Source organism: Halichoerus grypus, chromosome 6 (genome assembly GCF_964656455.1).
Source record: "Halichoerus grypus chromosome 6, mHalGry1.hap1.1, whole genome shotgun sequence".
NCBI lineage: Eukaryota > Metazoa > Chordata > Mammalia > Carnivora > Phocidae > Halichoerus > Halichoerus grypus.
The window spans coordinates 84,583,958-84,596,553 of NC_135717.1; the positions used below are offsets into that span (position 1 = coordinate 84,583,958).

Here is a 12,596-nt window from a genome sequence, read left to right on the forward strand (position 1 = left end):
AATGCATAGATATTATATATTTATTTAGTAGTAATCAGCCCTAAGACGAAAAATAAAGCATTGTGGGGGTGCCTGGGTGGCTCAGTCGGTTAAGCATCTGATTCTTGATTTCAGCTCGGGTTGATCTCAGGGTTGTGGGATTGAGCTCTGCATCGGGCTCTGTACTGGGTGAGGGGCCTACTTAGGATTCTCTCTCTCCCACTTGCTCTGCCCCTTCCCCCCCAAATAAAACAAAATAAAATAAAACAGTCTGAAAATATAGAGAATCATGGAGCTGATGATAGGGGTGACCTGAAAAAAAGTATTCTGTGGATATCTTGGAAATGCCATGTACTATATAGAACTCTTGGAGAGTCACAGAGCACAAGTGTTAGATAGTAATGAAAATTTTTAACTCTTTAGCCAAATTTAATTGAGCCCCAAACACTTATTTTGTGACCAACCCTTAACTTTCTATGGGTTAGTGTTCTAAAGTATAATAAGTGCACAAGTTAACAATTGCTAATGCATTACCCTGTGTACTTTTCTAGTTGTTTTTTATGCATCTGCTTCTCAATCTAGACTTTCAAACTTTTGAAAGGTAGGCAGATATTATGAGGCACTTCCCATGTGAAAAATGCACAGTTGAGGAGAATCATACAGTGTTTCATAAGGGCCTAAAGTCAAATTACTGCTAATATTGAACTCAGTAGTAGATGAGTAGTCCGATTCAGATTGCAAAGATGATGATTCTTCCTTCTACCAAGGAAAGAAGCACAATTTGGGAGAAGGAAGCACAATTGGAAGACTTGGATCCATATTTGTAATTGATTAATAAAATCTGAGTTTGCCAATGAACTATTGGCTGCACATACAAAGACAAGGATAGGTACAAAATTCTGATTCTCTTTTGATGAAAGAGTCTTATGACTAATGGGGTTGTTACTTAGCAGGAATGAAATATCAAAAAAGTACAATATACCTCTGAGAAGTTAAAAATAAATGGCTATTCATTTTAGGAAGTGACTAAAGTTTCTCAAATCTTTTGCTGTCATAACATAATCAAAATATTCTAAAACATACTCCACCCCACCTTAGTGGGGTCTAGTCCCTCTCTGTCTTATAAGAATATGATACACAATAATTACACATTGGTGGACATAAAACTGCCATTCAGACCTCTGGAGTCAGAAAGATCCATCTGTACGTCTGCTTATAATACAAAAAATAACAATACAAGATATTTTGTAGATACATGAGAAAATTTATATTTTTAAAATCTGGAAGCCTTAAATAACAGTATTTTGCCTTTATGTGCACTGTTTTTTTAAAAATATATTCTTGCTATTATAGAGAAAATAATGTAAATATAATATCCATGAAAGAAACACCAGGTACAGTGGAATCTTTTATACTTCAAAATAAAAATTAAAGCCATCTACCCACTCATTTCCATACAAAGTTAGTGTTAGCAGGATAATGTAAGTGGCCACCATAAATTTTGAGATTTTTGTGAGAAATATAAAAATCCGAGACTACTGGTAAACCAAGAAAAGATTGAGTGATATCACACACAAAAGATTGTGCCAAAGGTGAAAAAAAAAACCACAAACTTCTAATTATGATGGTGCTTTCGAGTAATTTTGTAGATTTCATATATCAATTTATAGAGGGACAGATTTATTTTTATGTGGTTTTATACTTTTGGTTACATTAGTCAATAGATAATAAACCAGATCTGGTTTTAGCAGAATATGGTGTACTTATTAAGTGATAGTACCAAATTTGATTTGTGACTTAGAAAATACTTCACCTGCCCAAAGAAGGGGATCCCTTGTCTAAAGTATGGGTCCACTTTCACGAATGAGAGTTTGGTTATGGTTCTTGTTATTTCAATGGATCCTTTTCCAGTTAATTCTATCTCTGGAAAAAAGAAAAAGAAAAAAATAAGTTTTCTTGAAAGGATGATCTCCCTGAACTTCTTACACTACTACTTCCCTTTCAGTTCATAGTTTGGCAAAGGAACTAAATCTATGTTCATTGTTTTTTCTCCCATACCCAAGTTGTATGCAAACCTGTTCCTTCTTCTTGGATCTTGGCCTCCACTTCAAGTTTCATTTCATACCCTTGTCTCTTCATCTGGAAGATCTTGGTTTTTATTTGCTGAGAGAAGCAGCCCTGGCTGTTTAGCTAGTAGGGGATAAAATAAAATACAAAAACATAATACTGGACAGATCAGTGGTCGAATAATCCAGTGAGATTTTTTTGGGGACAATATAAACTAGGGGTTTTCTATGATAAGAACACAATAAATATTCTCTATGGATTAATTATGATTGCATTTTCATAATAGTATCTGGTTTATAATAGATATATTTCTTAGTATCTGATAGTCCCTAGAGTTAATGAGATAGAAATGCCTTAAAAATTTGTGAGTAATCCTACTGTAGCAGGGAGCTAACTTTTCACCAAAGTCGAGCTCCCCTTCCATAGTATACAGGTGTTGCTGGGAAGGGGCTGCCCATCTGGAGACCATGTCTCCTACCTCCCTGACACCTAGGAGGGGCCATGTGACAAGATCTTGCTCTTGGAAAGAAGGCAAAACCTATACCCTTTCCATCCAAATTGTAACAGGTATAATGCCTTTTCTTCTTCCTTCTTACAGGTAGATGCCCAAGGCAGCTTTGGATGCCAAGTATTGGAGATTGCTCAACTTTCATTATTCTGGGAGATTGGTGAACCAAGAACACCCACAGTGGACAATTACAAGAAATAAATAATTCCCATTGTGTTAAATCGCTGATATTTAAAAATCAGTGTAGCTAACACAGAATTCTCCTATAGATTGCTCTCTTCCTGAGTTAGCACCATGTTGTAATTCACTGCTTATCAACAATGTCTCCATTGTTAGTCCCTAGAAGGAATGGTTTTTCACCTACCTGGTGACTGAATTTCTCACAGACGGCCTGTGACTCCCCACTATAGCAGCTAGAAGGGTTACTGTACTTTCTGCACACTCTCATCGTCATATGTCCTGGGACGGGCTTCCCATATGTGTATCTGTCATGAGAACATTGCCAAATGAATCAAGCAGACATCGAACATCCCCATTTTCTACCTATTTCTATTCCCCCCTTAGTGATAGTATGTTTACCCTCTGTTCTTCTCTCTAATCTCTGCTGGGCTCTCACAGTTTTGACAGCAAGTAAACTAAGTTATGACCCTTTTTAAAAAATCTCCAGTGCCACAGTCTTCTTTGATCATATCTTTTTTTCCCTTTATTTTTTATTTTTAATTTCATCTTTAAAAAGATATATTTCTTATTACCAAAGCTACACCTGTTCTTAAAAGAAAAAAAAAGTACCAACAAAATGAAAATTAGAGAGAGAAAATGCTCTCAATTCTACTTAGGAATACAAACCATTAGTACAATGGTGTTCCCTTCCATTACCTTCTTCCGATGTGTAGCTCTCTCTATTTATATGGAATTTAACTTGTCTACTTTTTACAAAAATGGGGTTGTGCCATATATACTTATATGTCATTGATGGTTGATGTGTTTTCAAGGGCATTTGTTTCCTTCCCTACCTGAAATATCCTCTGTATCTTTATTTGTAAGAGTATTGGCTCACCAGTTATGTGGGATCAGGAACTTGGGGGTGATTATTCTGAGACAGTTCAGGGACCCAGCTGAATCATGGTGCATTACATGTGTGGTCTTTAGGCAGGGCTGGTTTCTTCCCTCTGTGCTCTTTCTGCTAGTGCTACCCTTGGACTACTGGAGATGGGAGCATAGATTTTAGAAACATGAATTTTCAAGGTTGAGAAGGACCAAACTGAGAGATCATGTCCAGTCTCATCAGTAACAATGGTGGTGCTGAGAGGTAGGTGACATGCCTTAGGTAGACCAATGACTCAGCTGAGATTTTGGTAATATGCCTATCTCTACAAATTCTGCATTTAAGCTGTTTTTCCACTAGGCATGCAAGGTCAAGTAAATGATCTGTTGATGATAGAATTTCCTCTACAACCTGGGGAAGGGAAAGTCAGTATACCCTTCAACACTATCCCGTGTGTGTGTGTGTGTGTGTGTGTGTGTGTGTGTGTGTGTGTAGCTTTGTCACTTTCAGAATCAATCCTCGTAGATAGCTTCTCTAGGAACAGTTGCTTGCCCCATGATAGTTAAAATAATACTGGTAAGACCATGAAAGAAAATAAGAAGGAAAAATGCAAAAGCAACAGGTGAGGAAGGTTCCAGAGATGGGATGATCCCATGCATTTAAGGTATTCGTGCTCTCACTGCTCCTGAAGAAATAAGTCAAAATATCCCAAATGATGAGTCTCCTTTAAATAATTCTCTTAAAAGATTAAAAAATATATAAACTCACAGGCCACATACTGACACATTCACGTCTTCTTCCAGGATAGTGATTATCTTTGGCATTGTTATTTGCACTTCAAACTTGGGAAGCACTGTTCATTGGAGATAAAGGAAGTCAGTGATTGTTTTTCAACTTTTGGGGAATTAGTATTTTCAGTAACAATTCCCTAATAATATTTTAAGGCTCTGAATATGTAGCTATACTCTTCAGTACAACCACCTTACTACCAATGGATATTTTTTTTTTTAAGATTTTATTTAATTATTTGAAAGAGAGGGAGAGCATGAACAGGGGGAGGGACAGAGGGAGAGGGAGAAGGATAAGCAGACTCCTCGCTGGGCAGCGACCCCTGGGATCATGACCTGAGCCCAAGGCAGATGCTTAACTGACTGAGCCACCCAGGCGCCCCTCAAATGGATATTCTGATTGAAGGACTGTGACAGATCACTGTAACCTTAATGAATTATGGAAGACTTGTCTAAAACAAGAATGTTTTACATATTTTTTGAGATTAAAAATTATTACAAAATTAACCAAGCTATATGAAGTTCTATTCACAAATCACTGATAGTCTCATTGGAATTAGATATAATTGATTCCACTCAAAGCTCAACCTCACACATAGGAAGTAGAAGGACTCTAAATAAGCTCAAATTCTAGGCCCTAGAAGTTTAGATATGAAGAAAAATGCTCCATGACTTCTCATAATCCATACCAAATTCCTCCACGGTGAAGGCATGCTCTGTCATTGCACCTGATTCCTTCCGCACCACCACCTTATAGGAGCCCTGAAAGGGCTCGGACGAGAGGGGAAAGCTCAATTGCTTGAGACCATTCTCTAATTTGAGTTTCTGCCATTGTGTGATGCGATTTCCTTTTGGGTCCTATGGATACAGTAATTGTAACTTATAAAAGAGCTTAGAACATTAGAGACAATAAAAGAAATCTATGGAAACTCCTATGTTAGCCACAAATAAACCAATGGGGTGGTGGTGAGGGGTGGGGAGGACAGATGAGTTAGAACCATCTAGTGCGATATGAGCTCAAAGGTTTCTCCCTCAATGACAAGTTCCTGGTATATTGTAAGAACCTCTCAAATATGAACATTTTCTCTAAATTTATTTAATTCAGTTTATGGAATGTTTCATGTTGCTTACCTGAATGTATACTAGTGGAATCTGAAAGACAAAAGAGAAATAAAGGAATGTAGAATTATTCTCAAATAGTCTCAATTCTGATTTATAAGCAAGACAGCTTTACGTAGAGTAACTCTATCTGTAGTAAAACAGAAAAAAAGAATCCAAGTTAAATTTTACAAAACTTTTAATTAATCTATTTTAAGCAATTAATAAATAATATTAAGAACTTATTAGGCCATCAGCAACAAATATCCATGTGCACAGCCATTCATTAAGAATGAGATTACTAACATTACTTAAGTACTTATGGGCATCCTAGTGAGGAATACTCCTTTGTTAGGAAATTTTATAGATTAAGAAATAAACACTAACAGAACTATAAGAACCATACTCAGACCCAAATATTGAAATGGTCACAGAATTCTTAGTACTAAGAATAAAGAGGAAGAATAGCTCCTCCACTATCAATGGTTAGTCATTTTTATTTTTATTTTTTTTAAAGATTTTATTTATTTATTTGACAGAGAGAGACACAGTGAGAGAGGGAACACAAGCAGGGGGAGTGGGAGAGGGAGAAGCAGGCTTCCCGCTGAGCAGGGAGCCCAATGCGGGGCTCGATCCCAGGACCCTGGGATCATGACCTGAGCTGAAGGCAGTCCCTTAATGACTGAGCCACCCAGGCGCCCCTGGTTAGTCATTTTTAAAAAACTAATATTTATTAAGTGCTTACCATGTGCTGTGCATCATTCTAGGTGCTGGGAGCACAGCAAAGCACAAAAGAACAATATATCTGCTCTCATGGAGCTTGTATTCTAATAGGGATGGATATATAAGAAACACATACACACACACACATATATTTAGGAGATACATATTTTATATATACTTAATATTTTATATTTATAATTTGATATTGATATTTACTTGATGTTCAGTATTTGAGATCTATATCAATGATATAGATCTCAAAGATAAAATACATATGATAAACATATATATATATGTGTATATATATATATGTATACACCTGATTTACATTAGGTAGTGAAATGCTGAGAAGAAAAAATGAAGCAGGGTAAGACTGCTAGAGTGACGGATGAGGTGTTTATTTTAGATAGAGGAATGGAAGTAGAAAATAGAAGATCAGCTTCAGGGTTACTGCAACAGCCTTGTTTAGAGGTGATATTGGCCAGGATGAGATTGTGGCAATTCAGGTTGTGAGAAAATAGAAATAGTCTGGATATATTTCAAGCTAACATGATTTTCTGATAAAGTGGATGTAGATATGAGAGAAAAAGAGAAAACAGGGATTATGCGATAATCTTTTTTTTTTTTAAGATTTATTTATTTATTTTAGAGGGAGAGAGTGGGAGTGGAAGGAGGGGCAGAGGGAGATGGAGAATCCTCAAGCCAACTCCCCGCTGAGCACAGAGCCCGAAACTGGGCTCGATCCCAGGACCCTGAGATGATGACCTGAGCCAAAATCAAGAGTCGGTTGCTTAACCAACTGAGCTACCCAGGTGCCCCACGATAAGCTTTTGTTTTAGGAGTTAGAAGAAAAGAATTGCCTGTGAGATAAGAAGATGTGGTGGAGCAGTAGATTTGGGAGAGAAAAATTAAGACTTTCTGGTTTGATGTCTGCATTAAAGTTGAAAGAGTTATTTCTTATAAATATCAGGTGTTAGTCTCAAAGAACAAACACTGATTACACTCTTCCTTGATAGAAGAGGTTCTGGTAGGTGTGTTTAGAAAAATTCTAAATATTTGAGAAGTTATTTGAATTTAAATTATTTCATGGTGTAGGCACAGCTATTATTTAACATATCTTTCTAATTTGCCTAATGGAGAACTTTTAAAGAGTAAGTTTAATTGTGTGACAACTGACTAAGTACCAGTACCACGATGGAAAGAATTAGCTACTTCCTTGACCTGGGATTCTGGTTTAAATGAGGATCTTGCACTATTGTAATGCCAGAAATCACTGCTAGTGATACCAGATTCTTCCTCACCGTGGTCCTCCCCCAGCACCAAAACCAGGCTCCCAGATTGTTTACACAGATAATAATGATTCTAGATAGTATTTGGAGACTCACCAACTCATTCAGGGGGTGAAAATTTTCATCCAACGAGACAACACGAAACTTCACTGAAACAGAAATATTTTCCATGAGTCCCAGAAACCTTAAATCAGGCTTAGCAGCCGGCCAAAAAAACTGTTAAAGAACCAGGACTATAGAGCCTTTGACTGGGGAAAATGTAGGGGAGGAAGGAGTTGTTCTCACTGTAGAGCCTCTTCGTACCTGTCTGCTCCGGTTTGTAGATGGGTTTGTCTGTCTGGACAAAGACCAGACTCTCTTGGTTTTTAACCACCACTGTGGTCCGCTTCTTGAATTCTTGGGTTGGTCCTTTCACTTGGATAGTGAGGAACATGATCTCCTCATTGGACGGAGATCTTGGGACCTGAAATATAGGACAGACCCCGAGAACCCATTCAGTCTTCCAAGTTTCCTCCTACACTCTCTGTTCCTCTCTTCCCTGGAGACCTGGCCCCTTTACTTCACTGCACCCCCTCATTTTCATCAGGGGAAGTTGGCACGGACAGGAATTACTTCCATCATTTTACAAATGGGGAGACAGAACAGAAGATGGAGGAAAATACATCAGTAAAAGAGGTCATAAGTGAGACTCACATCTCCTTATAGATCAGCCAATACAGTCTTGATTCATTTATATAATGGACTTTACCAAGTTGATGTTCTGTGCTAAAGGGGCATGGTAGAAGCATATTTAAGGCTATGGGAAATGAAGCTACCATATCTTATTGGCGGTAGGCTGTAAGCATTTTATATATGGGCAACTCTGAAGAGATAGTGGATATTTGCTTATAGTAATTTCTACAATTTTCCCTCTTAATATGGGCTGATGTGCTCCTGTCAGACCACCACTGGAGGCTTATGTCATGTGTTGGTCTAGTTTGCCTTATTAACATTTTTTCCATTTTAATTTTAAGAAGTCACATTTTCCTTTTGTCTAGTGGATACTACTTTTCCCCTCCTGGCTAATAGAAATTTTCTTTGATCATTAAGTTGATTTTTAATATGCCTATAAGTATTTGTCTCGCATGGTTGGAAATTCATGCATTGCTTCTTACATTCTATGCACAGTTGCTATATTTAGATTTCTTTCTGAAGTCTTTGCCAGGCTCTCAAATCTTTATCTTGACTGAATTCTAGATGCCTATGATCCTAACCGGTAGACTCAAGTATATGAAGTCAAATAGGCATACTTACAATGAAGGAGACACAGTGGAATAAGTCCTTCTCCACCACCAGGTCAGTGAAGAGGCTCCTGTTCTCCCTGAGAGACTCCAAGGAAGCACTTACAGTCACTGTCTCATTCAGGTAGCTCAGAAGGAGGCAGCCCTTCTCAGGGGTTTCAGAGTGGAGCAGGGAGGGGACCAGGACCATGTACTGCCTGGGAATGGGGGAAGTCCAGTTAGAGGAGAGTGTAAAAGGAGAGGTATTGTTATCACCAGCACTATTTTCCATCACAATGATTGTTACTATCATTAGTTTGATACCAAGAGAGGATATATTGATGAACATGACATTGATCTGTGCTGTTGAATGGCATGCATGAGAATTATTCCCTGTTCCACCATCAGTGCCATGGCAATGAACATTTTGCTGGAAGTGAGCTTTAAATAGATTAAAACTTGCTAGGATACCTCACTTTAAGGAACACAATATGTGAGCATCTGAATTCAAATAAAATATATGCTAATGATGTTTATTCATGCTGTAAATCTATTTTACACTAGGATTGCTGTAAAAAGCAAGCAAATCTCAAGAGAGGCACTATAAAAATCAATCAATAAACAGTATTTTCATTGGTTATATATATTCAACAACGCTGTGAAAATGGTATGGCAAATACTTGCTTCTACTTTACAGATATGGAATCTGAGGCTCAAAGAAAGTGAGTCATTAGTTTAAAGTCTCAGTTGTGGTAAGTAACTAATGAAATCTTCATGTTACCTAACCCTGGCTGTTTGCATTTTAAATATTTGCCTTTCAACTCATGGCTAGACAATGGTTCCACCCAAAAATGGCCTTCTAGTGATGGAATTATGGGTCCTGGTAACTCAATGAGCAGAACAGAAACTTTGCCAATATCCTCATATATAATTTTATTGACTATGTAGTTTTCAAACATTTTTGCTCACGGAATTCCTAAAATCATTTTTAGACACTATGCATTCCTTACATATTTTCAAGTAAACATCTATATTTTTATCACAAATAATAGCAAAAGATATTATTTTTGATGACATTTTAAGTTAAAACTTAGTCTTCTATAAGTTTTCAATGGATTCTTAAATATCATGGTGATAAGATACCCAGTATGACCAACTTAAAAAATACATCAAAAGGTTCTTTTTGTATGATCAGAAATTTAATATCTTTCCTTTTTTCCTCCTTAAACTTGAATTACCATGCCGCTTACAACATAGAAGTTTATCCTATGATTTTTTATGCTTCGAAATATTTTTATGGATAACTCTTGCTTCTTTATTAACTATATATGTGTGTATATATAGACATATACTCATATATATGTAATATTATATATGGGTGCTTAATTTAACATTAATTCTTTATGTGACCATAAAGCTGTTAAACATTTTCTTCTGGATTGAATTATTTTCAAGTCTTACTAGTATATAACTTATCAAAACAAAATAAATGTATTATAATATTCACACATATTAGATATAAAATAAAAATATTTTTGAAACACATCTTTAATAGGAAAAATGAGCTGTTTTTATGTATCCATGGATGGATATTCTTTAATTGCAAGAATTGAAGGAGGCTTAACATTAGTTCTGTTGCTATTTTTAGTTGTAGGGACATGAGTGCCATGAAAAATTGTTTACATAAAGTAAATAAAATACAGATAAAACAATTATATCATTGTTACCAGTTCTTGGAACTCCTTCTGCATTAGGTACCAAAAATCACCCAGTACCTATTATCAAGAATTATTTCTAATCATCTATCAGTGGGTATTTCCTTTAGATCCCCCTTCAACTTTGTTGAAACAAATCATCACCACGTAATCTGCAAAAGAATTTTCTCCCTCATTGTTAGAATCCTTTGCTTTCTCAACATCAGCATCAGTATTTCAAATTGTTCCTTATTAGTATTTCAAATTATTCCACCCTACAGATTTTTATACTCCAGGACAATGCTTCATGGTAACATCTGATTGAGGGAGAGGTTTGTCTTTCTTTTATAAAGTGGAAGATGGGCAATTAAGAAAGGAGAAGTAAGAAAGGATAAATAGCATGGTCTCGAGCAAATCAATCTGAATGTGAGGATCTGAAAATTGTTTCCTTTAAAAGTATCAATTGCCAATGCCCCTTTGAAAGTCTTTGTATATCCCTAGAAAATTTAGAAAGTCAGGGATTCAGAGTTGGAGAAAAATAGTTAAGAATAAGTAAAGAATGAATAAACCAGATTTATGAAATTTCATCATTGGAAGAGACCTTAGAGATAAGAAGGTGACAGTTTTGTGGGAAAGACAAATGAATCGTCTAAATGAGAATCAAAGGAATCTCTTTTAAGGAAAGGATTCTTCATGTTCTCTGTGAAACTCACGGTTTTCCAGAGACTGAGGCATCTGCAGGCAGGAAGACCAGAAGGAGGAGAAAAAGATTTGGATGAACGAGTTTGTTCTTCCCCATGCTGCAGGGAAAAGGGCCCTGAGGAGACCAGACTGTATTGTACCCTGCTCCCTGCAACTGGTCTGGTCCCAAACATTCCTCAGAGCAACTAGGCTTTATACTGCTCCTGGTGCAAACAGGAAGTTCCACCCACACATGGTGTCTAAACAAAGTAGAGGTTTCTGAACGTTCTCTGAAAGGGTCATTGCTCTCAGGGGCCTAATTACAGTCAAGGTTATTTCCGGATGGGCTGAATAGAATTCCTGGAGGGATAAAATCCACATTCCCGTTAGTGCTCACTTTCTCTGGGTTTTACTGTGAAGCAGCTAATCGGCTTTTCAACCCCTTCTCTCTCTTACTCCCTCGGTCCACTTCCCCACTGCTCCTTTTATGGCTTTCCTCACATCTCTTGCCTGAATAGTTGGCAAGGGAAGCTACAATTTAAGCAACACTGGACAGGCTCAAAATAGCTATTTCACGTCAAGTCAGCATGCCTGCAAGTCCTCCATTAAATATGCCTACTCAAATGTTGAAGCACTTTCAGAATTCAATAGTTCCCTATGGAAATGGTATTAGATTACAGTAATAGTTTTTTGACCTTAGGGATATTACCTGATTGTGGATGAAGAGCCAGACCCTGGAAGAATGATAATAGAAAGTATTTTCCTGTATTAAGAAAGTGAAAAGATGAAAAGAGAAGTAGCAGGACCTCAAAAAAAAAAAAAAAAAAAAAAGCTTTGACCTACTGTGCATAACAAAGAACCCAATTTATCATCTACTATACAAACAAATTTTGTTACAGTCTTCTAAATATGCAACTCCTCAACAATCCCTAATCAAATAAACTATTTCATCCATCCATTCTTCTGGTTGTTTTATAAGTAATTATTGAGCCTAGTAGGGCTAGGTATCATGCAAAATTATGGAGATGGAGTGGTCAAATATGTAGAAACAGATATGCACTAAAAGGTCTTATGTTCTATGAGTGTGAAAGCAGACAAATAAGCAAGGAATAAAAATACAGTGGGCAAACATTATTATTTATTTGGACCCCTGAAATACGAATGTTTATTTACTTGTCCAAAAGATTCCTTAACTTTTCCTCATTTTAAAAATTCTTTTCTTTTTTGCTCTTCAGCTTGGGTGTTTTCTATTATTACCTTGTCTTCCAGATCTCTGATATATTTTTCTGCATCTCCTAGTCTACTCTTGATTTCCTCTAGTGTATTTTTATTGGTTATTGTGTTCTTCAACTGTGATAGGTTCTTTTTTATATTTTGTATCTTTTTATTTGGGAATAGCAGTGCACTGAGTCATTCATGAATCCAGCATTGCCAGGATCACCTTTTGGACATGTTCCTATATGGA

General features: G+C 36.7%; 1 protein-coding gene across 1 annotated transcript in view; it reads right to left on the reverse strand.

The window, feature by feature from the left end:
* Window positions 1-11,328, reverse strand: part of LOC118548820 (alpha-2-macroglobulin-like) — a 40,223-nt gene extending 28,895 nt beyond the window's left edge. The window contains exons 1-10 of the mRNA XM_036112937.2: window positions 11,164-11,328; window positions 8,791-8,974; window positions 7,801-7,960; window positions 7,594-7,646; window positions 5,519-5,539; window positions 5,077-5,245; window positions 4,368-4,452; window positions 2,919-3,039; window positions 2,055-2,169; window positions 1,793-1,902 (exon numbers count right to left, since the gene is read on the reverse strand). Of these exons, the coding sequence (XP_035968830.1) occupies window positions 1,793-1,902; window positions 2,055-2,169; window positions 2,919-3,039; window positions 4,368-4,452; window positions 5,077-5,245; window positions 5,519-5,539; window positions 7,594-7,646; window positions 7,801-7,960; window positions 8,791-8,974; window positions 11,164-11,249 (1,104 nt within the window). The 5' untranslated portion in view covers window positions 11,250-11,328. The remainder of the gene's footprint in view (window positions 1-1,792; window positions 1,903-2,054; window positions 2,170-2,918; window positions 3,040-4,367; window positions 4,453-5,076; window positions 5,246-5,518; window positions 5,540-7,593; window positions 7,647-7,800; window positions 7,961-8,790; window positions 8,975-11,163) is intronic.
* Between the last annotated feature and the right edge of the window lie 1,268 nt (window positions 11,329-12,596).